At 46.1% G+C, this 22,506-nt stretch overlaps 1 protein-coding gene across 16 annotated transcripts in view; it reads left to right on the top strand.

Moving 5' to 3' along the window:
• The window catches only part of LOC135908735 (uncharacterized), a 1,076,237-nt gene that overhangs the window by 650,897 nt on the left and 402,834 nt on the right, over window positions 1-22,506 (top strand). For all 16 annotated transcript variants that reach the window (XM_070529152.1, XM_070529157.1, XM_070529150.1 and 13 more), the window contains one exon: window positions 7,964-8,137. In XM_070529152.1, the coding sequence (XP_070385253.1) occupies window positions 7,964-8,137 (174 nt within the window). The remainder of the gene's footprint in view (window positions 1-7,963; window positions 8,138-22,506) is intronic.

Below are 22,506 nucleotides of genomic sequence, written 5' to 3' on the forward strand. Positions count from 1 at the left end.
CTGCCCCGGGCTGGGCCGGTGTATGGTCGGTGCTGCGGCGACAGGTAGCGGCCTGGTGATGGCGAACGGGAAGGTCGTTGAGGGCTCCACTGAGGAGCGGCGGGGTAGTCGGTGTTATCGTGAGGTCGTTCGCCACTCTGCGGTCGCGACGCGTTAACGGCGAACCCTCAGAACCCCATCTCCCGGTATGGGTATCGGCGGTAGATGTGCCCGGCTTCTCTGTAGTGGTAGCTAAATCGACGGTGGTCGGAGCGCGCCAAACGTCAGTCTTCCTTGGAATGCCGCGTTGGGTGACGGGTCGGCGTGCTGGCGGCGGGGATGGTGGTGGAAGACGGAACTGTGTCGTCACTGGGCTCTGCCATGGGTGTGGAGGGGGAACGTGACGGCGGGCTACAGTGGCGTATGTCATGGCTTGTGGCTGAGGCTGCGGCGATTTAGGGGCTACTCTGAGTTGTTGTTGGAGCTCCTCACGTACGGTGTCGGCAATCTTAGCCACTTGAGGCTGTGACGACGGGAACAGCTACTGTAGCTCCTCCCGCACGACCGCTCGGATAGTCTCGTGCAGGTCGTCGGTGGCCAGTGATTGAACTCCGGCGTAGCTTGTCGAGTTCGGGTGGCGGTTGAATTGCCGGTTCCGCATTTCCAGTGTCTTCTCGATGCTTGCGGCCTCGCGAAGAAACTCGTCGACGGTCTTCGGTGGGTTTCGTATCATACCGGCGAAAAGTTCTTCCTTCACACCACACATCAGCAGGCGGACTTTCTTTTCCTCGGATATTTTCGGGTCAACGTGGCGGAACAGGCGGCTCATTTCTTCTGTAAAAATCGCGGTGGTCTCACTAGGCAGCTGCATTCGCGTTTCTAGTAATGCTTGGGCTCGGTCTCGGCGTACGACGCTTGTGAATGTCTGCAGAAAGCCGCTTCGAAAAAGGTCCCCGATCGTTAAGGTGGCTTCTCGGTTCTCGAACCACGTCCTGGCAGCGTCTTCGAATGCGAAGAAGACATGTCATAGTTTGTCCTCACTGTTCCAGCTGTTAAATGCAGCGACCCTCTCATACATCTCAAGCCAGGTTTCCGGGTCCTCGAATGTTGAACCGCGGAACGTCGGAGGCTCCCTGGGCTGCTGCAGCACGATGGGGGACGCTGGGGCTGCCATTGTGGTTGCCTTGGCCGCAATCTTCTTGGTCTTCTCAGGTAGAAGCCTGTGCTCCAGGGAAGCTGTAGAAGACGGCGACTTGCTCGATGGTTCGGGACTACGTTGGTGTTCTCTTTGCGCTCCGGGCTTGGATCACGGCTTCAACGAAAACACCTCCACCAGATGTCACGTGGTGGTGACGTTGAAGAACACAGTAGCAATACTGCGAAAGAGAAAACTCACTTTTATTTGGCGAACCTGTGCCCACAAAAACTGGCTACACTTATAGCAAAACGATAGCGGCGAACACGGTCGGCGATCGTCGAAAATCTGACAAGAGGGTCAACCGCGTCGGCTTTTATACAACAGTCGTCGAATGTTCCAGACTAATCGCAGGGAGCCGCGTGTCTTCCACAAAGTTCTATACGATTCGCGTCACGCGATGAAATCAGATACCACTAGGCTCGGCGACAACAGACAGCCGATAGAAGCATCAATAGCATTCCAGAAGCTTCCTATACATGCAGGCGCGTCCTGCGCTGTGCGGTAATATTTGTTAAGCGGGGAAACGTGGTCATCCGAGAAAGATCAACATGTGCACGTGTCAATATTTACAATAAGGCAACATGTAGCAAACGCAGGATTTCACATAATAATCTCCAACAGGGCTATAGTGCACCGCCTTTATCTAAGAACGCCACTTCGTGAAGTGACGACGTCTCATTCTTTTGTTGATCCAACTTTCTTCATTAGGATGCCGAGAACGCCGTTCTCAATTTAACTTTATCATTAGCATCATCACCCTTTTTTATGTAAACCTGGGAACGAAGGCCCCTTCCAACGATGTCCAATTTCCCCATTTCTTGCTCTAGTTGATTCCAATCGGCCGCTGAAAATTTTGTGATTTCATTACCCCTCTAATTTTATGTCGTCGTCCGCTGCGCTTTCCTTTCCTTGGAACCCATTCTGCAACTCTAATGGTCAGTCGGTTATCTTCGCTATGCACTACATGGTCTGCCCATCTTCATTCTTTTCAGCTATTTTCCGCTTGGACATGGGCTGTCTCCACTTTTTTCTTTGATCCACACCACTATACTTCTTTCTCTTAACGTAATAATAATAATAATAATAATAATACTTTATTGCGCCAAGTATTGAAAAAATGTACAAACATCCGGCCTGCCAAAGCCTCATTGGGCTTGAGTGGCAGAACCCGACAGGCAGCGGAACCACGCAGATAAACACACAGGCATGAACGCACATGAAAAGTTACAGAACATCAAATTAGTATAGTGGCAAAAAAAATAATAATAAAAATAGACACGGAACCCAAGTTACATATAAAAAACACAACAGAATAAAGACCAAGGAAGGAAAATAAAATAGCATGAAAATACTCAGATAAGTGCAACAAATACTGCAGTAACTAGCGAATTCACAGGATTCATTTGATAAGTGGTGGAGTGGGTGTACAACGTCGTACACCCACTAAGTAGCGTATCGCAGCATCTTTTTTATTTTATATTTAGTTTTTGCACGGCGAACACTTGGAGGCAACCTATTGAAGTAAAAGGGAACGTAAAAATCTCTTACTCGCTTTCCATATCTTGTAAACCGTCGGGGAATACAAAAAGCTTCCTTCGGTCGAAGAGACCGTGTGGGAACATACGGAATTTTATAGTCACTAAACCAAAAATGTTTCAGGACAATAGTTTCCATCAAAAGGCGATCAAAATCAGGTAGCGAAAATACCTTAAAAACATCAGAATTGGGGCGCAGGCCTAAATCATAGCCAATATTTTTTAACAGAGATCTTAGGAGAGAATTGATCCTGTTCTTCCAACGAACTGCACAGTGACCATAGATCGTTATGCCATAACGCAGTACGCTATAACCGAGAGCGTTTACAATATCTTTGCGTATTGAAAGTGGCATATAGTATCTAATGTTATACAGCACACAGGAGACGGTTCGGAGCTTTTTACAAATGTGGGATAAGTGGTCATTCCAAGAAAGAGCACTGTCAAAGTATAATCCTAGGTATTTCACAGTAGTTTTATAGCTCAGGGGTAGACATTGACATTGAGAAGAATTAGATCCGTGCAAGAGCAGCTGTTGGTTCAAATCTACTTTCTTCATCGGGCTGTGAAAACATATAAGTTGGGTCTTAGAGCTGTTTACTTTGATTAGGTTGCGTGAGAACCAGTCCATAGCAATAGTTGCTGCAGCTTGAAGAGAAGAAAGGGAGTCAGAGTAGTTCGGCGACTGGGATACGAGGACAGTATCGTCAGCGTACTGATACAGGCCTGCAGGCACGGCGTTTGAAAGGTCGTTCACGTAGACGTTAAATAACAACGGACTAATTATGGAACCTTGAGGAACGCCAGCTTTTATTAGCAAAGAAGCACTCTTTGCCCACCCAATCGAGACGTACTGCGTTCTCTGCTGCAAAAAATTTTTCAAAAGCGAAAGAAACACTCCACGGAAGCCTAACCTGGATAGTTTACACAATAACAGAGTGTGACAAACGCTGTCAAAAGCCTTGCTGACATCCAGAAACAGTGCACACACCACTTGGTTACATTCAAAAGAACGATTTAACATGTCAGAAAAGTCCTCCAAGAGCACTTCCGTCCCTTTACCTTGTACAAAGCCATACTGACGCGGTGACAGGGTTTTCTGCTTATCTAAGAAACTTGTCATTGTAAACAGCAGATGTTTTTCTAATATTTGAGTCAAACAGGGCAAGACTGAAATAGGACGATAATTTTCATATCTATTATGTGCACCACCTTTGTGAATTGGGGTAATAATTGCCGCTTTCATGTTCGGCGGGATCATGCCACTTGAGATAATGCTGTTGAACAGCGACAGCAACACTCCTTTAAGTATGTCGAACAAGGTTCGCAGATCATCAACTGAAATGTCATCTATTCCCATAGATCTATTTCGCTTAAGACCGAAAATAATTGAACGTAAATCATCCTCACTTAGCAAAGGTAGGTGTGCGGATTCGACAGTGCTGTGCTTAAGAGTACAAAATACGGGATGCTGTTGCGCACTACCCGAAACTTGCGAGAAAAACTTGTTGAATTCATTAGCTATATTTTCTTCATCAGTGCCAAAATACGACACGAAATCTTTTCCATCATTGCCACGCCTTTTGACACCTCTTAGATTATTAACCAAAGACCATGTTTTTCTAGTATCTGAGCCTGCTTTTTTAAACTTGTTACGGAAATGTACTCGTTTTGCCTGACGAATCATTGCGTTCACTTTATTTCTCGCAACCTTAAATTTTGACCGTAGCAGGATAGAAGCAGGTGCCCTTTTCGACTGGGCCCAGAGCAAATCCTTTTCTTTTATAGCTGATAGTATTTTGGAGGTCATCCACAAGTTTTCTTTATTGCGCTGCCTGATTTCAACCACGCGAGTAGCCGCTTTCTTAAACTCTTGTACTATTTCAACAAGTTTATCATAAATGTCTATCGGGGACACTTTTTCCAAGAACACTTCCCAATCGTATTCCGATGCCAGTCTGTAGAAGATTTTGGGATCACAGATGGATATTTCCCTTTTGCCGCGAACCGCTGTTGGAGGGTTCGATTTCTGGGCTAAAGAGCAACAAACAAAGTAATGGTCTGATAGTTTTGCTTCGACGATAGCAGACTGTATGGCGAAATTCGGAGCTCTTATATTTATATGGTCGATGCAAGAGACTACCAGTTGCCCTGCCAGAAATTCTTCTCGCGTTGCTTTCTGGATAGTTGGTTGCAGTCCCCATTTTGATAACAGATCAAGGTAATCTGCGACCAGAGCCATAGAAGGGCGAAAGGTATCTATGTTAATATCGCCTATTACACAGATATAGTCTTCATGCGAGTGAGCTGATAGGGCGGTGTCAAGTTCGGCCAAAAAGAGCCTGCCATTAAAACAGGGGGGTCGGTATACTGCAAAGACTATCAAAGAGAGAGCTGGCGTGCTCATACGCAAAGCTACAACTTCTGCTTGCTGGAAGCCAAAATTTAGCTCTGTAATAGTCCAACTATCTCTCACAAAAACTGCGACGCCGCCCCCTTTTTTTACAGGTCGTGTGCATGAAATTGCTTGGTAACCCGGTATCGCATACTGGTTAAAAATATCAGCTGAAATGTTAATTTCTGTCAGTACAAATACGTCAAATGTAGAACGAAAAGGTGAAGTTACGGCCATGAATTCATCCCAGTGCTTTCGGATACTACGGATATTAACGTGCGTTGCGCGAAATGCAAGTTGCGCGTCACTTGTGAAATATTTTGTAGCTTCAGAAAAAGTTGCACACGTAAGGAATTCGAGATTGCTCATGCTTAGCAGATCTTATCTAGGTCAGACAATTTCTCAATGCGGATGACAGACTTCACTTCTTCCGATTTCTTGGCCAGAACTCTGCCGTTACGTGTCCACACAAATTTGTACTGGTTTTCTTTTCCCTTGGACCTGGCCAATCGGAAAAGCTCCTTGTTTGTCCTTGTCAAATTTTCATTGAAATACAACCGAGGATGAGACTCATCAGTAGGCAAATTGCGAAGCTTTGTCCGTAGCGCAAGCCATTTTTCTTTAGACGCCACGTCACGCATCTGCACAAGGATAGGGGGAGTCAAACTGTCTCTGTTCGGCATTCGATGTATTGAAGCAATAGTATTTGCTTCAAATTCCGAAAAATCTAGTTTTTGAGCTAGATCACCCATGAAAGAAACCAAATTCTCGTTAGGGTTGGTTCGGAGGCCATGTATTTCAAAGTTGCATCGCCTGCTGTACTGTTCAAGATCATTAACTACGCACCTTGATTTATCCAGTAGCTCAGCTTGAGCGTCAACAGTCTCAGAAAGTGATTCCACTCGGGCATGTAGCTGAGTTAACTCTGTTTGGTTAGCTTCCAGGCCAGACTTTACAGATTCATATTTATTGGAAAGGAACTCAATTGACTTTTGAATTTCAGTAACAGTTTCGGCCACTTTTTCAACTGTTTCCCTAAATTGAAGTAGTTCCGCTACATTAGTTACGAGTGCTTCAACCGTAACTGTCAGTCGGTCAAGCTTGCTGTTAACAGCAGAGAATTCATGACCAAAAGAAGCTTCACAATCATCCGAGTCGGAGTGATTGCTTGTGCTGGATTCGCATGATGGACATGTCCAGGCTTCACGCTCAGCAGTCGACATTTTTGAAAACGCATTTTTCGAGATACTAGAACAGTTCTTTCCAAAGTGGTAACATCTTTTGCAACGAGAACAACTCAAACACTTCCCGTCTACGGGTTTGGTGCAAGTAGAGCATGTATCAGGCATTTTTGCAGTCAGCGGCGAGAAAAAAAATTAATACAATATAACTACTTACAGCAATTGACAAGTCAAACTCACCTGCCAAAAGCGAAAAGCAGGGTTACACAAAGAAGCGCTTCGCCGCTGACTGCGATGATGCCTGGGTGTTGAACGGTTTATATGGCTGTTGGCAGACACCACGTGATCCTCCGCCCGGCTTCTTGCATCCGGGGACTTTGGGCTTGCCGACTGCACGTGGATCATAACCGCCCAGGTGAACGCATGCGCAACGAGGCAATCCTGATGGAAGTGTCCGGGATCGTCGTACGGGCGCAGCCGCCCCTTTGAAATTCGCAGCACACCTGATCGTCCTGCCAAAAGCGAAAAGCAGGGTTACACAAAGAAGCGCTTCGCCGCTGACTGCCAAGAGTAAAGAGTAACATTTGTTGTTCTATCGCTGTTAGCGCGTTCCTTAACGCGTTCTCAATGTTCTTTGATGAACTCTAAAGTTCTGCGCATTTGTCAGCACCGGTAAAATGTAACGATTGCACAGTTTTCTTTTCAACAACAGTGGTAAGCTTCCAGTTAGCATTTGGTAATGTCTGCCATATGCACTGAAACTTATTTTTTTCTTCTGTAAATTTTCTTCTCATGATCAGGGCCCCGTGTGAGTAAATAACCTAGATAAATGTACTCCTGCACAGACTCTAGAGTCTGACTTGCCATGATTAATTCTTGTTCCCTTGCCAGCCTATTGAACATTATGTTTGCCTTTGCCTAATAATTTATCTTAAATTTATACTGGCCTCCTCATTGAATTGTCCAGGTTGCACTTAATTTATGTCTACGTAGCGTCTCCAATAGAATGTTGTGCTTTAAGTGCTAAAAACAAGTGATGTCAATCTTGCGACCTAGCCGTGCTCTCTTATATGAGGGAAGCAAATGAAAATTCATTTGGGGAGGTCCTAATAGTCTCATTTTACACAAGAAATTGAAATCGAAACACCTACATTGCATAAATATTCAAAAAAGCTAGTGATTAAGTCTCGATATAAAAATAATTAATATATTTCTTGCTCCTCGTGGCAATTCTGCATTATGCTTCTAAGCATGAAGGCCTTTATTACTGACTTCACGACAGCATTCCAATGGGCACGGAGTGCAAAAGCGAGTGTGTATTGTCCGAGTAATTTATGCCTACAACAATGGCACACTGCGATGCTGAACGCAAAATATATTCGAGGCACACTCGAGGTTTGAATCATAGGGCAGGACGGGACGGGAAGCCATCAAGCCAGAAAGTAGCATATTCTTCAGCACCTTGTCTTGCATCGAGAAACTACTGCATGTATATGCTGAACCTTTTCTTTACTGCACAATGTTCCAGTGCACAGGGTAGCTGTGACGGCTGATATTACTGGAAAGTCAACCCGTGCTTGAAATTTAGGCGTCTTTGGAAGCCATGGTGTAGTTTCCTGACAAGAAACTGGATTTGTTCGTGAAATTGATTGTGTTCTGCAATACCATCCTGCAGGTGCAGGAGGCTGCTCTGGTGGTGTCCTGGTGTGATCTTCCAAATCCCCATGCTGGTCCAGTGAGCCGTTTGCGAGCATTGGCAAGTGAGGCGGTTTTGCTGCTGGCTCCGAATTCAGCAAACACCCTAGACGCCGAGAACAGCGCCTTCCGGATTGCTTGCATGCTGACCAAAGTGAGCGTCACGATCCTATCCATTTCTAGAAGTTTTATGTTTTCTTTGCTTCTATGTTTCCCTCAAATTTATTTCGCTATCATTTTCGGGGCCTGAATAAAATGTAACTGCCGGCATAATAAAATAGTGAGAGTTTGCGCGTTCAAGTGTTGAGATTTGGTGTTGAAATTCGCAATCGAGTCGCCTGTTAGATAAGGTTCGACGGCATGACCTAAGAAGTATACTTCGGTTAGCTAGGGCATTGTCCCATTAGAGCAGTGCTATTCTTATAAATACAAGAAGAAAGAATAGACAGACACCAGCGCTAGCAACAACTATATTATGTCTAATGTTGCACGTCAGGCTTGTTGATAAGACGTACTGAAGGCCTTAGGCGTAACGCTCCCGCCAGTGGGCACAAAAGCGACACACACAAACAAATGAATTTGTCGGTTCGATGTCGCTCTTGTGTATACCGTCTTGAACGCTATGCCTCAGTATATCCGTATATCCTAGGCCGTCAGTATATCATGCCCATTTATCAGGTTACATTATCATACAACAATCACTCCAATCACCAAGCACAATCTGTGCTGCTGTGACGTCTTCAGTTTGGGGCAATATTTATCGCCTAATCCTATATTAATCCTGACTGATCATCCGGGGCTGAATTCACAAAGCTTTTTGTTCGCAAGTTCCGTTTTTTATTAGCTGATCGCCTTCGCTTATAATATGTCCTACATCACTATTGGCTGGCACGAACGCTTTCAGCGTGAGAACGTTTTGTGAATACGAGCCCTGAGTTTTATTTTGTCAACCGGTATCTCAAAAATTGCCTTTCAATTTTCGAAAACACAATACGTATCCCTGCAGGCTGGGCTACTGTTACAGTGCAAATGAAGCCGTGCTTGAAATATATACTTCGCTCTCTGTTACAGCATCAGTGGAAGCAGCGGTGCAGGTTTTGGACCAGAAACCCAATCGATCACCTTATCAAATTGCACTACATTCTTTGGAGTGCCCATTTTGATTACTGGAACATGTCATGTAATTGCATATAATGAACCTCCTAAAGAACAAAGCTTTTTCATACGTCTCAGCAATGTTTTCACAGACTTTTCCGGCGACACTCCACGATATACTGGTTGTCCAAATTACCCTTGCACTTTCACATGAAAAGTGGTCATCTGCGGACACCTTCTACGCAGACGGCAACAGCATTGAAGGGGTGCAAAGGAGGTATTGAAAAATTCAAAATCTGCGAAGTTCTTGCCCCCTATACTACATCTTCTAGCTTTCCTCAGGGACGGCATGAGGTCATCGCAGCACTGGCGGAACAGAATAGCGACGTAGGGAAGGCAATCGGCTTGCGTTGAAGTTTAGGCGACTCAAAGAGAAGGAGTCAGCAGGAAGACTATATAAGACATTTAGAGGTGTGAATGCAAAACCGCAGTTATTTGGTCGTACGTCCTCACGCTAGAGAAATCCATGCCGCTGGCCAAACCAGGCTGCGTCATCCGGGATGCCGCACGAGTAGCTTAGGGGGCTGTTGTAAGGGGTGCTCCACGATTTGAAAACAATGTGCCGGTCGTGAGACAGAAGCGACAGTCTGGCGCACATGTTGAGGCGACGTAAGAAAGGTGCGTCTGGGCACGTAGCAGTTGAAGATGGGCGGAGTCTGAGGTGTGGCCACGGCTTCGGCGCACGTGCGTGGAGGCAGGGGCGTGACCACGGATCTAGCGTAGTTGAGCGGAGCAGTCCCCGGTATCGGAGGAACCGCGAATGGCACCTCAAAAACTTGCTGTTTAATGGCGCGCTGTATCGAAGGCGGCAGCATAAATGGGGCAGCACCAGGTGTGCGCGGCACAAGAGGGAACTGGCGCGCAGCTTTCTCGCCTACAAACTGCTTCATCTCATTAATAAACGTGGAATCGTCACACGCAAGGCCAGCAGTTGTTAAGGCCGAAACGTTTTTTTTTTTTCGTCGAAGCAGGCATCGCGAGTGGAGTCGCGTTGCTTCCGCAGTTTGACACAGCTCTGACGCAGTTGAATGACGTCTGCTACCGTTTGCGAGTTCTTGGCCACAACCATTGTAATGCATTGTCACGCACAACTTTCAATATGTGTTACGTCTTGTCAGCCTTTGTCACTGATGGATTAACACGCTTGCAAAGACAGAATACATCTTCAGTGTAGTTTGTGTAGGACTCCCCACGTTGTTGAGCTCGCCCTCGAAAGCCTTCTTCGGCACGCGATTTGCGGCCGGCTGGACGACCGAATAGTTCCACTAGCTTCGTCCTGAAGGCCAACCAGCTGGTAAGGTCAGTATTGTGGTTGCCGAAACACAGATTGGTTACGAACGTCAAGTAAGGTATGACACTGTTGAGCTTATGGGTGCGGTCCGATTTTTTATGCTTGCTTACCCAGTGCTATGATTCAAGCCAATCCTCTACGTCTTCGTCGTCAGTTACGCTGAAGAAAGCATAGTCACACTGCTGAACGGTGCCTCAACCACAGTGGAAGGCTGGTAAAGAGCCTGCCGCTCTTCGTCCGTGGCCGTCACCGAAACAGAGAGCAAAGTACAACTGCGGAGACTCAGTGTTGCAGGGAATCAGCAACCTCTACTAATTATAATGGGGCGTTAAGAATCACTACTCATTTTATAAAACAGACACAGTCACAGTATCCTCACCTTCTTGCATGAGCGGTGTGCTAAGCTTCTTTAAATAACGATAATATTCTTCACTACAAAAGCCTTATAAACGTTGTATCACACGTCCTTGATTACATTGTCAACAAGACTCCCGTGAGGGGACCCCAACCGCAATTTAATATTCTTTTAGTGGTCGGGGTCTTTCTTTTTATCTTTTACCGTGATGCCTCCCGACCAGGAAGGCTACCATCAAAACCTCGCCTTTACTGGGAACGTTCAAAAACAATAGGATTAACCCCTGCATTCTTAAACACACCTTCACTAAGCGCTTCTCCACGACTGAGCCAAGCCGAGGCGACGGGTTTTCCTTACTCAAGGCACCGTTACGTTTCATGAACACTACTCCACGTTTGCTCCGCCGAGGAATGCCTTGAAAATGCCCCCTCTACTCGGGTGAAGTGCACCGACCTGAGAAAAGCGTCTGATATTGAGACTATCAAAAGCCCAATCATTTGACACAGATACGTGTTTCCTTTAATTTTCTTCCTAATGAAACGACTAGATGGCACAATGCACAAGTTGAGCTCGGCAACGCTGACACTGTGAGCGTTCGCTTGATACATAAAGCGAGAGCTGAGTTTCAGGTATAGTAATCGCACCCGAACAATCACACCCCAATGGCGTTTGACGCAGGAGCTGTGTGATGAGCACAGGAGGTACATGCATGTACCGTATGTGCAAGTCGAGTGCCAATTAATTTTTTAACGCTATGAAGCGCACTAGAAGCATGAATGGCCAGGTTCAAGCCGCCCAGGAAGAAAAATGGGTGATGTGCTCGGACTGTAGGACATGGATGCATCTGAGCGAAAGCCCGGTCAACTCAATCGAGGAAGCCCAAACAGCAACCAATTAGCGGTGACGTTAGTGCGACAAAATGGACCTACTTTGCTGTGAGATGGCCTTACAGGTCAAGAAGGAGACCAAGCGCGGGAATCTGGCAATGGACAACTGGGCAGCCCACCTGATGACAGAAATACAAGCCCTCAGAGATGAACAGAGTAAAATGGAGACCAAGCTGCGGAAGGAGCACCGAGTGAGGAAAGAAATACAGGTGGAGCTGGCAGGTTTAAAGCATCCGAGCCATACTGAATCCCTGCCAGCTCCTGGACCTCCTCATTGGGGTTACGATCATCAACTTACAGAGACAGTCACTACACAGATGGTACAGCCACACAATTCTAACGACCTTGCATCAAGCTATGTCGGAGTAGAGGAGAGGAGAGAGGTGACACCAGTGTAAAGAAGAAAGAACCAAAAACAAAACGTGGAGGCACAAAAATCTCATCTCCCAACTAAGAAGAACGGACAGCAAGAACACACGGCTCCTGCTGGAACCTCTCAGGATTATTATCCAGTGTCAACTCATCAACTAAGGCGCACTGATCTAGAACTAGTTACTACCCGATGTACCTCCCGTAACTTGCAACAGCCTATTCTGCACACGGTCAAGCACAATCGTATGGTGCTGTACTGAACCGCAGAACACACCACCCTAAGAGACGTTTGTGCATCTATTGACTCAAACCTAGAAGTCTGGGAGGTGGAGGAAGCTACAGTGGTGTTCCTGGCAACAAAGACATTATACAAACACTGGAAACGCCAGCAGACTCGGTAGTCCAGCTTCGCATGAAGCTAGAAGCATGACTGGAGACAGGCACAAAGCATACAGTTTCTATCTATGTTATATCCAAGTCTAAACCTGGTTAGAAAATGCACGATTCCTGCCACCGCTGATTCATGGAAGGTAACATCACCTTGTGAAGAGCTGAGGTAATGGGTGGAGCTTGTGGGTGCAAAAAGAGTACATCAGGACCGGCAGGCCAGGTATGTGGACCCCACGAGTGTGGCCCATGAGCTGGGACGACATCTGAGACACAGACTGCACACCACCACAGTAAGAAAGAGACAGAGCCTGTTGCGTCCTTCATGGCGGCCATAGGTAGGCCATGCTACAAATGGCAACCCCCCACGAACGAAAATGGTCAACCGATGGAGACAGAGAGATCGGATGAACTAGTGCCTGCATTCATCAATGCTCCTCGATATGAACATCCAGACAGGTCGTATGAGCAGGATATAGGGAATGGACATCAGAAAAGGAATATAATGAGAAAAACAACCAGAGGCTTTGGCTCAGGAAAGAAGGCTGCGAGGGAAGAAAAGATAAGGTATGAAATGGCAATAAATATACTACCTGAACATGCAGGGCCATAGACGAGAACAAAATTGGTAGGAACTCTATCATATCGCGCAGAGCAACAAAAGCTCTCCGGCATGCTTCGTAGAAACGCACCTCAGGAACAGTGAGAATTATGTATGGTAAGAACTTAATCGTGTAGACAGTTAACGTACAAGAGGCAGGATAGGTGCGCTCCTCAGTAAAAAGTCGCAGTGAACGAGAGCCCAGGAATCGTGCATTAAACACATGTGGTTGACGGGCGAGGTTGTATCACAAAAGGTGACTCTAGGAATTATTTACCTTGGCGCAGGCAGAGATGCATATCACCGAAAAGTTGATATTGTGACATGCCTGGAAGAGGACATAGCAAACTTAGCTCGGCCCATGATCATAGTGGGAGATTTCAATCCCCACATTGAGGAATTGGACAAAAATACAGATCGGATGTGTAAACTACTATTGGAATGGATAGATAGGACAGACATTATTTGGTAAACACCATGTCAAAACCCACTGGTATAATCACATGTAGATTTTGCCAACAGCTTACGGAGTCCTCGAATCAAGCTCTCTCATTGCTCTTCCTCGAAAAAGGATCAACTTCCCCCTTTTAAGCAATTCATTTCTGAGAATTCCACATCGATGCCCCTCGGCAGCGTAGTACCGGAGAACTCCACCATTCAAAAGCGGTTTAAAAGCACACAATTGTCATAAAACAATGATTAGTTCAAATCTACCGAACAATCTTCTTTCGGCCCCTCCTATTGCTTCTCTTCGCTCTTTCTTTTTTTCTACTAGCCCTTACTCTTTACATTGCGGCCTCACTCCAAGGCAAACACAAGCTCGCCAAAGTAAACAAACCAATAAAAAAATAGCAAGAATAAAGCACTGCGCCAAAAACGGGGAAAAACCCTTCAATTTTTTCGTTCGCTCGTCGCGCAGCCCGCGCGCTTGAACAAGCTGCACAACGCAGAACGGGCCGTGTAACTGCCTGAAAGACCGCCTGGGACGCGCGACTCCCATCTGCCCATCAGCCTCCCAAGAAGCGCTGCCAGCACGCGCGTTTCGATCCTTTGTCCAGCTTCTCCTAAACCATGGAGGTGACAGCGGTGATCACCGGCAAGTAAAGCGTTTGTCAGCCCCAGTTTGTTGCGTTTGCCGGTTAGGGACATCCCGCACGTGTGGTCAAAGGCCATCGGCCCAGCGACGCACGCCACCGCCTCCAAGCGACCTATCTTACTAGGCGATAACGCGCACTTCCCTGGCCCACACACATAAGGAAACATTTGAAAGCATATTAAGCGCCAGCAAACAAGGATGGAAGGGAGACGACAACACAATGCGCTAACTTCAACAACTTTATTTTCAGGAAGTACACCTATATAAACCATGCACAGTGGTGCCACCTTATCCAAATCTTACCAATTACAGACCCGTACCGTAAGCCAGCTGCCGGGTGCTCTACGAATCATCGAAAAGCGCCAGTGGGATGCGTAGAGAGTGTTGTATATGAGCTTCCACTGTCCTGTGGGAAAAAATACATTGGACAGACAGGAAGATGTCTTAATGACCGATTACGGGAACATTGCAAAACTGTGAAAAATAAGCAATACGGTCATCAGTCAACCCACTGTCAAGAATGCGGTTGTGCGACGGTGTATGAATCCTGCCGGGCTCTTGCGAAGCACAAAGATAAAGACGTGCGAGAGATCTTTGAAGCGCAGGCTATCTGGCGGAATAGAGACACGTGTGTTAGTGCCCCTTCACTCGACCTGTTAGATAAGGAGACGGCTTTTTTGGATGGGTAAGATTTGGGTAAAGTGGCGCCACTCTGCATGGTTTATATAGGTGTTCTTCCTGAAAATCAAGTTGTTGAAGTTAGCGCATTGTGTTGTCGTCTCCCTTCCGTCCTTGTTCGCTGGCGCTAAATATGCTTTCAATTTACCAACACGCCCAACAAATGGCAATGCTACAAGGAAACATTTCTGCGAAGTCTACGGTTGGACGTGTACATGTACACAAATAAAACATACAAGCCAAGGTCGCCGACCTTAACATCAAAGAAATAAACTATACAAGCGAATGTAGGCGACCTTAACAGGTGGTTAGAGAGAAAACCTCAATAATTGATTTTTGCCTTGGATCACCGACCCTCTTTGGTCGGCTAGTGAAATGGTAATTGATACTACAGGCTAGGAGAGTACCGGCAGTCACCATAACATCATTCGAATTCGTTTTGAAGCATCAGGCTCCCCCACCCGAAAGATCTCCAATGCTTTGCTAGAGTAGCCTATTCAGAAAATTGCAAGTACACTCGAGGACGGGGCTGCAGCAGCAGTCTTAACACAACATACAGACAACAAAGCTTGGATGCTGGCTGCCATTGCGAGATCAAAGAGAGCAAACGGCTATAGACGATATTCTGATTGCTATCAAGAGGAAAAAATGGAGCTGGGCAGGTCGTGTAATGCACCGGTTAGGTAACCGTTGGACCATTAAGGTCACAGAATGGTTACCAAGAAGAGGAAAACGCAATCGAGGAGGACAGAAGTCTAGGTGGAACGGTGAAATGAGGAAATTCGTGGGTGCTAGTTGGAATCGGTTGGCGCAAGACAGAGGTCCTGCAGGTCCCTTCGTCCTGCAGTTGACATAAATAGGCTGATGATGATGATGCGGCAGTGGCAAAATTAGCCTACGAGCATGGACTTGCTGCTTTGTCAGAAGGCAGATGGGCTTGAGAAGGGTTAAAATATGTTCATGTGTGATGCCTCAACACCAAATGGGTGGCGTGCACGAAAACGCTCGCACAATGTACCGAGTAGATCCGTTGAGGCTTCCGACTCCGCTACAGCCGACATAGTGGTGGAAACTAAGGAAGGAGGCAGCCGAAGTCAAGCAAGGTCTGAGGCAAGATGCAGCACTGTTGAAACAGTAATGTCCATCTATCTGCCAAAAGAGAGAAAGAGCCCATTTACGATAATTCCAGAGGCAGTGGCCTTTTGAGCGAAACCTGAAGCGGAGTCTTCCGAACACGGTCACTGCGCTCCTAATTCACGATGAGCCTTGACTCAACCTGCCCCTTGTGCAACAGCCGTGAGGAAGCAATATAACATTATTATGGAGTGTGCTAGAATTCTGCCCACAGTAGTGACAAACCTTGCTAGCCCCTGTAAGAGTTGGGGTCGGGCATTGCAAAAGGGGTACTGCCCCATGCCTTCGTCCGACTTATCCAGGTTAAGGACGTTCTTGACGGAAGGAACGTGTTTTTATCGAAAACGACGAGCACTGCATTTATTTACGATATCTACATGAAAAGTGGAGAACGTTATATCTCACCAGTCTAGCGTGACAGAAGTGAAGCACACTGACCAGCCGAAAAGGTTTGCTTAAACCCTGTGTGTACATTTTAGTTCCCTAGGCCAGAGAAAACTCCCCGCACTCTTCATCCAGTCGGAGCGTCCAAAGTCGTCGAAGGACCCGCGTTGAGGGCGAGGGTTCACACAAGCATTTGCGCACCTTTTTTCACTGAACACAAAGAAAGGAGGGGAGTTTCTCAGACGGAGATTGCCACGTTTGACTCAAGCTGGCGCGTCTTGGTTCCTGGAATGACCCCACAGTTAGCTGCTGCATCTGTCAAACGACCGTGGCGGTTACCGGAGCCCGTTAGGGAACTCCTTAGAGCACCCTTTGCCAGGAGTTTTCTTGCTACCATTGGGCCCTGAAGGCGACAGTGAACCAACAAACAATACTCGGGCTGCATAACGTATCTCGCCCAGCTGGCACCACAGGACTGTCCGAGGGGGCCGAATTGTTAGCTTCCCGAAGCAATTCATCGCAGTGGGGCGAGAGAGGCTAGAAGGTCGCATTCCCCGCTGGCCCATCTTAATACCCTGGAGCCGCCATCCCCGTCGGAGTCAAGGGCGACACGGAGGACCGCGAATCGCTGGCAATGGCAATGGTCTTTCGCCCGGAGAGCTTGCAGTGGGAAGTTGTAGAAGTGACTGAGAGGAGATTGGAATTTTGGTGGCACTCCAGAGAAACGCATCAGAGCTGGTGAGCCTCTCCTGTGAAGTGACCTAACGACTATGTGAACATAATACGACCCCCGTTTTTCGTGGTTTCCTCTCCCTCTCTCCGCTAAGTGATTGTGTTTTATTTCTTTTTTGTCGGTTAGTTTTGTGTTCATATGCCCTCTTTCTTTTGATCGTAGTCTTGGAATGAGGGCCAGGACCGATCTCCCGTTGATCACCCAATACAAAGGGGAAGGCCGCATATAATATAATAATAATAATAATAATTATAATAGCATGACGGCTGATGGCGCAAGGCTGAGAAACAAGAACAGTTCCGATGGCATTTGCCTACTGCTCTTTGTTTCGATGTCCATCATTGATGGTACACGTTGCCGCTGTTAATCGTGGTTATCATGGGTGATTTTCTCTGTGTGCGTATTGTGACCGAGTCGGATTGACTTCGAAGGCGGCAGCAGGTGGAAGGGCCGATGGATAGCTTCGTTTACCTTCAAGACCAAGTGGTGCTGAAACTTTGCTGAAAGCAACAACCGCACAGACAATATCGGTGTGTGAGCCATTTTTGCAGGGAGCACATTATGTTGATGCGGTTTTCGTGAAGTTGCCGTGACGCTCTCGATAAAAGTTTCCCATGTGTCAAAGAATGATTGGCTGCAGTTGCGCATGCTGCGAGCTTTAGCACCTGAAGCATATTATTCGAGGCAGCATAAGCTTGCCCAAACTCTTTTTTTCTTTTCCTAATTGGAGCTTGTGGGAGATTCGCCATGACAATATGTTATTCGTTCCACTTTCTTAAACAAAAACGCAGAAGGTACTGATTCCCGCTTTTGTCCAATAATCATTCCAGTACCCTGTTTGAAATCTTACAGTAAAGGGGATGCTGTTATAGTATACATGTTGCAGTATGCATATGATTGAGTGCGTAGCTCCGGCAGGTTGAAGAAAACAAGCGTTTTTGAGTCCTGTACGTTGTTTTAGAAGCTGTGGTGGTTAGTCGATTTGTTCAAATAGAAGCACGCATGGTCGACGAACCAGCACTCGTGCCTGCGTTTCCAGTGCTTCCTCGATTCACATATACGCTATGCAGTGCTTTAATCTACGGAAAACTTACTTGTGAGTAGTTCATCACCAGAATTAGTGTTTTTTAGGCTTAGCCTTTTCTATGTGCTATGCGGCAATATCTGATGCACGTTCCATAAACTGCGCTTTCAAGTTCATACAACGGCGGTCTCTTTTTTTTTGCTATGTCTCGTCACTTTGGTTGCTTAGGTAAACTGGATTTACTAAGCGTGCGAATGGCCGGGGTCAATAACACTTTTGGCATTCTGGTGCACGATTTGTGCCTTGTAACCACCAGCTGATAACAAAAAAAAACAAAGTGTTTGTTGTACAGTAAGGCTTGTGGCAGACCTGATAGCATCTAAAATACTGTGCGTGCCTGTTGGAATTACACCAGCTCGCTTCCGTGAAAGAACCTAGATGCTGACGAATTTTGAATAACCTACCTAGTAATTAGTCTTTGCTTATTTTTTATAAACTGTGTACTAATACTGATCTCAAGTTTCCCCACATTGAGAAAATGGCGAAATGGACACTGTTATTTAGAACCACTAACATGGAACAGCTATGCTATAATAAAATCGAATTCATAATTTATGCCTCTTCGACTGTTGTATAATCTTGTTTTGAAGAGCACGTTATTTATTTTATTGAGGAATACTGTAGCCCTCCCTTGAGGGCCATTACACGAGAGGAATTTTCAAAGCAGCACCGGCAATACAACATCATAGAGCTATAACACACAAATTATAGGAAATATGAACAAGTATACACGCGTTAGGTCTCTTAGAAATGCAAGCATACCAGTAAGCATGAACAATTCTTAATTATCCCGTTGCCTGCAATACAATTCGACTGGGGTTTAAACCTCTAACATTCTTTGCTGTTACAGTGCAGTTCGGAAGACCATTTCATATGTTAATACATGAAGGAAAGAACGAGTGTCGAAAACTCTCGAGGCGTGTTTTACAAGGCTGTATACTGGCACTGGGTTAAGCGCGCACTGTGTTTTAGAGGGGGACGAACGTATGTTTCTTCGTTTATTCTGATTTCATTCTTGGTTATTTAGAAAACAATTTCATTCGCTGTTTTTCTCATCGGGTTTCTAGCAGTTCTAAGTAGCAACATTTCAACATATCTGTTACAGAATCCTCTCTCCAATAATTCAAACAAACAAAACGCACAGAGATCTCAGAATTGTTTCGAATTTATCTCGCAAGTAAAGTTGGTGAAGGTTTCAATTTGAAGAGGCGTACTCCAAAACCGGGCGAAAAAAATGCTTTGTACACCATTAGCTTCAAATTTTTGGTGCATGCTGCAACTTTTTTTCTCAAAAAGAACAGTTTCCTGTAACCCCTAGAGAAGACTTCCTCCACCTGGAGGCGCCGGCATAGGTCATGATGAATGATTACCCAGAAATACCTCAAACGTGCTTTCAACAAAAAGTAGTCACCAATTTTACAGTCAAAGGAAGGCGCGGCTTTTTTCTTGTTAATGAGAAAACATCGATTTCGAGTAATTTATTCCCATTCGCCATTTTATGCACCAGTCATGTAAACCTTGGAGGCATCGGTTAATTTTCCGTTGGTCGGTTTCATCTGCCACCATAGAATAGAGCAAGCAATAGTCGGCAAAAAGTTTTGTTGTAATAGGTGAATAACTTATGGGGTTTAACGTCCCTAAAACATTTTCTGATTATGAGGCACGCCGCAGTGGAAGACATCGGACATTTCGACCACCTGGAGTTCTTTAACGTGCACCTAAATTGAAGTGCACGGGTGTTTTCGCATTTCCCCCCCATCGAGATGCGGCCGCCGTGCACAGTAAAATAATTTACACCCTTGATGGTGAGAATTGCGAATCATAACACCCTTGAAGGGTGTTTTCATTCAAGAAACATCCCATCATCATGACTTTTTGCGAAGCATAGGGCAGTTCTAGATGCCATAACACCCTTTTACCCACCGAAAGGGTGCACTGACTAGGAATATTGGGGGTGGGTGCAAGGGTGTTTTTGTTTGTTTTTATCACATTCACAAACATACAATTGCACGAAGAGACGGCGTGTCCCACGGCACTAAAAACCAGTGGCGGATCCAGAAATGGGCCCTGCCTTACCCGAAGCCCTTCCCCCCCGAGACATGTCGGGCTTCCGAAGCCGACAAAACTCCTGAAGAGAGTCCCCCTCCGTTTCACTGTCTGTTTTGATAAGCCATTTTAAATATGTCCTGGGAAAAACCTGTTGCTGAAGAACTACTATCTATTATGTCACAGTGTTCTAGGTGGCACACAGTTCCTAAATGTCGTCACGCACAAATTCCGCGGAATCCAAAAGCGCGCACCTACTTTTTCTAGTATTAAATACTTAACCAAAAGAAAAATGTTCAAAATGTTTTCAGCAAGGCAGAACTAGTGCAGCTCTTGCTTTTGGGACGCCAGGAATCTAGCAAAATGAATAGGCCACGTGACAGCATGCAGCTGGACGCGCCACAATTGCTCTAAAGCAGTGCGGTCGTCTAGGTTTCTTTCAAGCATGACAAAACAGGCAGAAAAGGGTGCGACGAACCATACCCGGACAAAAGATACGCCGATTCGAGAAGCTTTGACCCCACCTGACCTTCTTTCGCCGAATCAATAACCCCAATTCATTCTGCTTCTCTCAAGTTTATAAACAAGGTAGGTTCGTTGGCAAACTTGAGCCTTCTCACCCACCACAATGCTTTGCTCAAGCAGCATCTGCAGAAAGAGCCGTGCAAAACGCTCATGGCTTCGCGTCTGCGTTAATTTACGAAGCTGGCTGTACAAAAAGAAACTATTAAGTTTGTAGTTGTATAGTAAAGGAACGTTCTACTGGCTTACAAACAGCTGCCTGAACGGAGTGCTCAAAAAGAAAGGGAGAATAATCTAAGAAAGTATAGAGAACCAACGTACAACTTGCGATGCATAAAGTATTTACAACACCGACTAACAACGGTATTTACTGAAATATTTCCCCTCCCAAGTTGGAGGCAGTATTATTGCATGCATGAATAGGATAACAAGCCAATCATTGTAGATATAACGAGATTCCAGAAATTGGCGGGACATTTGCAGACCCATCTTTGTTCACGGAAGAGTGGTGAGGCATTTTTCAAGTGTGCGCGCTACTGCCCACCTGCCAAGTACGTTCGCGATGTCTTGGCATATGTAGACCTGCGCGAGACTCGCCCGTCTCCCCTCGCGAGACGGGTAGGACAGGTGCACATGCTGAATACGGGAAAGAAATACTTTGCAGAATGAAATTGAATTTTGTCAAAACACCAGAGCTCTGGATTGCAGGTTACAGCGTGCACAGGGGCGCTCTGTCAGATTTTAAAGCGAAGCTTTCTATGCCTCCTCCCTCACTTTTTCCAATTCTGCTGCTGCTGCTGTCACTGGCTTGCCAGCCGCGTCGGTGGGTGGTTTGAGAGCGTGCATAATGAACATGAGAGGGACGCGGGGAAGGCGTGTGCGAGTCCTTTTAGCGAGAACTTCGTGGGCATCGCTACAATACTCTTTGGACCTCTTTGGCCGTCACAATGCCCACTGAAACACCCTGGCCATCGACACAATGCCCTCTGGAAGACTAATTACGCGTTAGCCCCCTTCTGCCCACCCCCACCCACCGCGAAAGTAGTGCAGAAGGTGCAGCACTTATTTTTTTGTACTCACATGCAACAGCGCAGAGGAGAGACAGTATGGTACTAAGGGGAGACAAGAGAATACTTAAAGCCAACACCCAGACGAAATGTCATCACAGTTCCCACACTTTGCCAGGAAATTGTTGTTGTCATTCAATAGCCTTTACCACAGCTGCACCCTCGCCGAGCAAAGGGGTTCGGCGATGGTATAGGCACAGCTATTGAATGGGAACAATACTAAATTTCTCTGCTCGTGGTAGTTTGAGGGCGAGCGTAGTTGAGTCGAAAATGACTTGTCTACCGCATGCACAAAATACCTCGATTTTGAATATATCTTCCTCATTACCCGTTCAAATTGCTATTATAAGCAACTGCAGTAAGACAAAGACCGACATCAGATTATGACAACGACAACTCACGGTGCTGTCCACCAGAGGGGAATCGTTGTTATATTTGTTCTTTCTTTTGAGCGGTCATAGGCCCCACTCACTCACCCGCTCATAAAAACAAAGAAAAAAAAAACCCCGAGATCTGGATTCGCTTCGGTTGCACTTTCACGACAGCAGGCAAAGAAAGACTTTTCGTACTTGGAAACTTAAGGTTTTCGTGTAATTCTGCACATGTGAAATTTCGTGGTGTCGCCTATACGTTTAGAAAGCTATTATGCAAGTACTTTTATATCTGCCGTTAATCCAAGCTATTTAAAATTTGAGTGAGCACTCCAGTTCAGAAATATGAGCATTGTGAAC

The sequence above is a fragment of the Dermacentor albipictus genome, unplaced genomic scaffold, assembly GCF_038994185.2.
Source record: "Dermacentor albipictus isolate Rhodes 1998 colony unplaced genomic scaffold, USDA_Dalb.pri_finalv2 scaffold_18, whole genome shotgun sequence".
NCBI lineage: Eukaryota > Metazoa > Arthropoda > Arachnida > Ixodida > Ixodidae > Dermacentor > Dermacentor albipictus.